Source organism: Haliaeetus albicilla, chromosome 1 (assembly GCF_947461875.1).
Source record: "Haliaeetus albicilla chromosome 1, bHalAlb1.1, whole genome shotgun sequence".
NCBI lineage: Eukaryota > Metazoa > Chordata > Aves > Accipitriformes > Accipitridae > Haliaeetus > Haliaeetus albicilla.
In genome coordinates this window covers 8,400,952-8,407,078 of record NC_091483.1, presented here as the reverse complement: position 1 = coordinate 8,407,078, position 6,127 = coordinate 8,400,952, and the positions used below count along the sequence as shown (strand labels likewise).

At 52.1% G+C, this 6,127-nt stretch overlaps 1 protein-coding gene across 5 annotated transcripts in view; it reads left to right on the top strand.

Moving 5' to 3' along the window:
* Positions 1-397: 397 nt before the first annotated feature.
* ADAMTS3 (ADAM metallopeptidase with thrombospondin type 1 motif 3) overlaps positions 398-6,127 on the top strand; it is a 126,621-nt gene continuing 120,891 nt past the window's right edge. For 2 of the 5 annotated variants that reach the window (XM_069778328.1, XM_069778338.1), the window contains exons 1-2: positions 400-673; positions 1,400-1,427. In XM_069778328.1, coding sequence (XP_069634429.1) covers positions 605-673; positions 1,400-1,427 — 97 coding nt within the window. In that variant the 5' untranslated portion in view covers positions 400-604. Of the gene's footprint in view, positions 674-1,399; positions 1,428-6,127 lie in introns of all 5 variants that reach the window. The other 3 variants (XM_069778321.1, XM_069778357.1, XM_069778349.1) reach the window with 3 other exon arrangements.

Below are 6,127 nucleotides of genomic sequence, written 5' to 3'. Positions count from 1 at the left end.
TGCCTCGAAACGCGGAAAGTTGGGGAGCTCTGCTGCGCGAGTCGAAGCGAGCATCCCGGCGGAGGCACGACGATGGGACGGCTGCCGGGGGGGACGTTTGTCCGTCCATTCGTTCCTTCAGAAGGACGCGAAGACGGGGAGCCGGGGCGAAACGCCTTGTGGCGGGCAGCGCCGGCCAAGTCGCCAAGTTTTCCCACGTTTACGCCCTGGCTGCCGGGCCGGGAGGTTGCCTGCTCCGCCGGGTCAGGCAGCCTGCGGCCGCGCCGCGCCGCGCCGTGCCGCGCCGGGGGTGGCGGCGGCGGCGGCCCCGGCCCCTGACGTCGGTGTGTCGGGCCGTACCGAAGGCGGAGCCGCGCCCGGGGGGCCGCGGTGCGGCTTTATTAGCGGCGCAGGTCGCGATGCGCGGCGCAGGCAGGGCGCAGCGAAGCAACAGGAGGCGGCGCGGTCACTCGCCGGCCCCACCGCCGCCCAGCCCGGCCCGGGGCGCCGGTGGTAGCGGGGTGTGCTGCCCGCGCTCCCCGGGGCGGGGAGCCGGAGGAGGAGGAGGAAGAAAGAGGCGGCGGGAGGAGGGCGGCGTGGCTGGGCGGCGGGTCCCCGGCTCGTGATGGTGCTCCTGCCCCTGTGGGTAGTGGCAGCCGCGCTCCTGGGGGTCCGCGCTGCAGCCGGCCGGCAGGTGAGTGGGGCGGCGGCGGGGGGGGGGGGGTCGGACCTGCGCTCCCTTCCCTTCCCCTCCTCGCCCTTCCCGCGGGGAGGCGGCCCCCGCTCCCTCCGCAGCCCTGCCCACGGGGTCCCTCTGCCAGCGGCCCCGGGAAGCCGCCGGAGCTGCTCCCCGCGTCCCTCGCTCCCCGCCGCCCGCCGTCCCACGGGTGTTCGGGGCCGGGGCCAAGCGGCCGCGCTGCGGCTGGGCTCCCGGGGTCCTCCGGCAGCGCTGCCCGGCGCTTGGCTCCCCCCGCTCCGGGCGTTTCGCAGGCTCCCGGAGCGCTGCCCGGCGGCGGCGGCGTCCCTCGGGAGGCGCGGCGGGGCTCGCCCGTCCCCGGGGGGGAGGCGAAGAACACTCGCCGGCACGCTCGACAGACAGTCGGGGGGGGCTTTCGCGGCCTCGCTTCGGCCGCCCGAGTCGCTTTTTTGGCAGGGCGTCGCGATATCCAGGACGGGGCGGGCGGAATCGGGGTTTCATAGCGGTTCTCTTCGCGCCGGACTCCGGTAGCCTGTCGGTGGGAACAGCTGTTTATGCAGTTAAGGGAAAAACGCCGTCCCGGGAAACCAAAAGCAGAAACGTAAAAAAATGGTGCAGTACGGACCAAGTGATTTTTCAGCCTTCTAGAAGCGCTCTGCCGTCACACCTTGCACAGTCATCACACTAACAACTTTGTGCTTGTGTTTCTTTTCTCTTCTGCAGGCTGGTAGAGAACAACAGATCCAAATAGGTAAGTCTTCTTAACTATTACTGCTGCTATCGACGCGGGAATCAAAGAAGTAGGCGCAACGCACTGGTTTATTTTCTGGAAGAGCGATCTGTATGTAGGCAAGCATTCCCTCGGGTACCCCCACACCATTACCGCCCAGGAGCATTTATAGTTTCACAGCAATGTGGCATGACTCGAATTTGCATGCCCTCTCGTTACGCCTTTTTGCATCCTGATAACATCTGTGCTTCCCTTCTTAAATATAAACCAGCAGAAGGTAGAAATTGCAGCATGCTTAAACCGGTCCTCTGAACATCACGGCAAATCAGGTCTGGGTCAGTCGCTTCATCTTCATTTCTACATTTCTGAATCAAGGAGGAAACACCTACTCCGTATGGTTAGGGCAAACTGTGTATGTCTTTGTACCATTTTTCTTCTGTGTTGGAAGTCTTCGTCCTTTTCTCTTAGCTCGAAAAAATTTGTCTAATACCGAGGCCTCTTCATATTCTGTTGATGGCACAGTGTGCTTGCTGCATGCCTAACGGTAGTTGTTCGCCATTGAGTTGTAAACTGATACGTAGGAAAGTGCAGTGCAGCAAGGTTGGCGTCTGTGATGAAGGAGGGTACTGAAGTGAAAGGTGCTCGTTTAGTGCCCACGGGGTACTTCGTATTGAACCTCAGTCCTCTCCGACTCTTTTCTAAAGACAGGAAGCTTCACATAACGAGGAGCATGCGCACAGAGTTCAGTTTCGGAAGATCTGCCTTCGTTTAAACTAACGGATAATTTGGTGCTCGATGGGATGGAAGAGGTTGTGGAAAGATGCAGAAGCTGGCGTTCTCTCTCCCAGGGTGTTAGCTGCAAGGGTATGCCATCTTACACGCTCCTTAGCTTACCCGGTTGTGAAATGAGCCTTTTAGCAGTTTGCTGCTGAGCGCGAGTGCCTGCACGCCGGAGTGTGCTCTGGAGCTTTACAGGGAAGAGCAGTAGCGCTGGGAACGGACCCCAGGCAATTCTCTTTCCAGTTGCCGTTAGACCTCCAGTTCTGAGGTTTTGGTTCAGGTTTTGATCTGAGCTTTTGTTCAGACAAGAATTTCAAGTATTTCTCTAAATTTTGGAGGTCTTGTCTCAATTTCAGCTCTGGCACTGCATTCTTCTGGGCTTAGGTTGATTTCCACTGCGATCAGTGAATAAAGGCAGTTGAGACAGTTAGGTACATTTAAACCTAACTGGCAAACAGACTTTTTTTCCAGTGGTATGCCGATCCTGTGTTTTATTTCTAGTTGTTTCCATGAGAAATAGATTGTATTTGAATTTCAGAAACCATAAGCTATACGGGAATGCGTCTTTTCAATTACATGGGACATCAGACAAAATTCCTCAATCTGGAAAATAACTTTCTGTCCTTTAACTTCTTCCTTTCTTCCACGGTCCCAGCGTTGCTGTAGTCGGGAACATTTGAGGCACTCAGGAACCGCAGGAGAGAGAGGTGATACGGCATGGCAGTGGGTGAATCGGGCACCCCGCACCAAGCCCCCAGTGCCCGGTCTGCGTGCTCGGTGTGGGACGGGCTCTCCGCCTGGCTCTCGGGGCGCCTCGGGAGCTTCTGCAGCCGACGTGATCTCGCCCCCCTCTACCTGGGAAAAGGGCAGGTGGGAGCTGAAGAGGACGTCGGCCGGCGGGTCTGTCCGTTCACGGATCCGGGAGTCCATGGTCCCAAATGTCACGTTGTGCGGTTGGGCAGTGCGGGACCCCCTTGGGGTGGGACTCGGTGTTGGCTGGTGCCCAGCGAGAGTGAGCTGCTGGTCCCTCCATCTCTCCTCAGCATGGCATCTCGGTGCCTTCTGGTTCAGGGTAGCAGGACCGAGAGCCTGGTGGCTTACCAAGACCAGGCTGTCTGTGAGTAGCTCTGGCTTTCGGGGATCGATGCTGTTTCATTGAGGGGAAATCCGTATTTTCAAAGCACAAATAGCTAGTTAACACTTAACAGTCGTTGGGATTTGTCCTACGCTTTATGTTGTTAAACTGTTAACATTTGAAGTAGTGTTTGATCCTGTAAATTCTGATTGAAAAAGTATGGCTTACTCAGTTTAGAGTTCTAATGACGACAGTAAAACCTGCATTAGGATTGCTCCAAATGGGCTGTCCTACTTTTAAGTCCCTATTAAGTGTCACTTCACATTGGTGTTGTGTATTTTGATTTGGCCTGGGGCTGGCTGCTGTCTGCAGCTAACCTTTTCTCATAGCCTGGAAAGTCACTTAGGACAAATTAAAACACATAGGATTTTATTTTTTTTTTTAAATATCAGTACAGAATGTATTCTAGAGATGGGAAGTGACCCAAGCTTAATTAACTGCATTAATGCGTAATGTACTGCGAACGCCTGGATACTCTCAGGAGGAAATTGTACTGTTGCCACTGGTGAAATAGTAAGCCTGAAGGTGCTGGTGCTCGGGCTGGCGCTACATCTTCGCTTCTCCTGCCTCAGCCTCCGACACAGCAGAGCTCCATCGCTGCTCGGTGCTACTTCTGGAAGAAAACGCGGATGTCGAACCTGCAAAACAGCAGTGCTGGGCTGCCCCGAGCCTGGATAGAACATGTTCACCAGCAGCTCAGCAGAGGCTGTGAAAATACCACAAAGAATTGCTTGGGCTGTCTGTATCCCTGGGACAAGTCGGCAGCAAAGTCAAGGAATGAGGACGGTAGAGCGGTGTACCACGTGTGAGCCTCTCTTCTTGCCATCCCTTGCTTTTATTCATCCACCTAGCAGTGTGTAGCGCTGAAGTATGGGGCGTAGCCTCATCCCTGTTCAGGTGCAAAGTTGTGGGGGAATCCTGAAGAAATCCATTCCCCCTTTCCATCTTATCTTTCTCTCTGGGCATTTCTGCCACCTAAAGGCGGCCAAATACAGAGCAAACGGTAGTTCTGAAGTGATAACGATCATTGGAAGAGAGGGACCAAAGCCGCCGCTTCGTTTCTGGAAACCACCAGCCAACGAGGAAGGCGGAGAACAGTGGGACGAAACCCCTGCTAGGGTCATCTGTCACTGCACCACCCTTTCTTGTTAGTAAGCAGCGCTTCGCTAAGTGACAGGAACAGCTCTGTGCTCATCCCATTGTGGTTATCTGTGGGACGGAAGGGTGATCACTCGGAACATGGGACAGCCTTTTGGTTGAAATGCTGTCCTCTTAATTCCTGCAGCAGCAGGTAATTTTAATATTTTTTTTCTCCAGTACTTCTGCTGCAAAGCTGGATGTCCGCCATCCAGCAATCTGATTGCATCATAGCTAGTGAATTCTATCGAGAAGAAGCAGGCACAGTGATGCTCTGGAGGTGTTAGGTTCGATCCAGTCCTTTTGCTGAGGTAGCTGAGCTTCCTGACCCTACAAGCCACATTCAGATACATCCTCCAAGAGAGGTGAAGGAGCTCTGGAAGCTGACGGTAGCTCCCTGGTCATCCCATTGTGTCAGTATGGGACAGCCTGGGACCCAGCATACGGCCCGATGCTGGGGCAGCGTGGACGAGATGTTATCAGGGGTTGCCGCACATTTGTTTCCTTGCACAGTACCCAGCATCGTCTCTGCCAAAACAGTTGTGCTTTTGGTATCATTTTAATAGGTTTCCACGTTGCTATTCCTAATTGAAAAGTTTGCTAGCAAAATAAAGAGGCAGGTGTCGTTCCTGCATGTAGTAAATAATCTACGTCTCATTGCCATGGCTCAGAAAATATTTGGGGAAAAAAATGATGCTGCCAAGACTTTCACTCTGTGGAGGTCATTTCACAGGTCACAGCGATAGGCGAAGGAGCTCCTGGGATCAAAAAATTAATTATTTGACCACAGAAGTTGGTCCTCTGGTTGCAATGCAGAAGGCTGGAAAAAGGAGAGTTCTCTTATCAAAATTTATTTACGTGAAGTGTGAGCAAAAGAATAATCAAAATAATGAATGCTAAATGAGGTTTAAATACTTTTTAAAAGAAGATGAAAAAGTAATGTCTTCAAACTTGGGTAGCTTGGGTTAGACATAGAAATAATTTGTCTGAACTTTGAGAAATTCCTCCTCTTCCACTCATTTCAGTTTAGACTGGGCTTTTGAAATCTTCTTTCTTAAGTGGGTGTTTATCCATTTGGAATTCTATTGTGGGCAACCGCATGAACAATTTTCGATCAATGTATTTCACAAAATCTTACGCCTAAAAAAATAACGCTCTTCCAAATGCAGGTGATTAAAAAAAAAAAAGTTTAGGACTTCTGAACCTCCGTTGTCCACAGTTGTGGTACAGTACAAAGACAACTAGTGTGAGGCAGTGGTGTTGTCTTCATTTTCATGTATATTTAAGGGGGAAAAAGTACAGGCAGCCCTCTTCAGAGGCATTCTCTAGCTAATTATGTTTTGGCACAAAATGGAAGAATGGGATGTTCTTTCTTAAGTGCTTCCTTTCAACTTAAACATTGTGCAACTGGAGCAGCAGTTTAAAGCCAGGTAAAAAAATGAAGAAAAATTGAAGTCCTTTTTCTATTGCTCAGTGTTTCCTCTCTGATCATTACTGTAAGCTTTGAATTAGCAGAACAGATCAACTCTGAAATTTTAGCATAGGAAAGGGAACACCTACAGCTGGAATTGCATTTCCTAAGACCATACAGTCTATGGAAAAAAGGTAATATAAGTCAGTGGAGGAGTTTAGATGTCTTGAGTATTCAGTCATGTCACATTTAATTTTA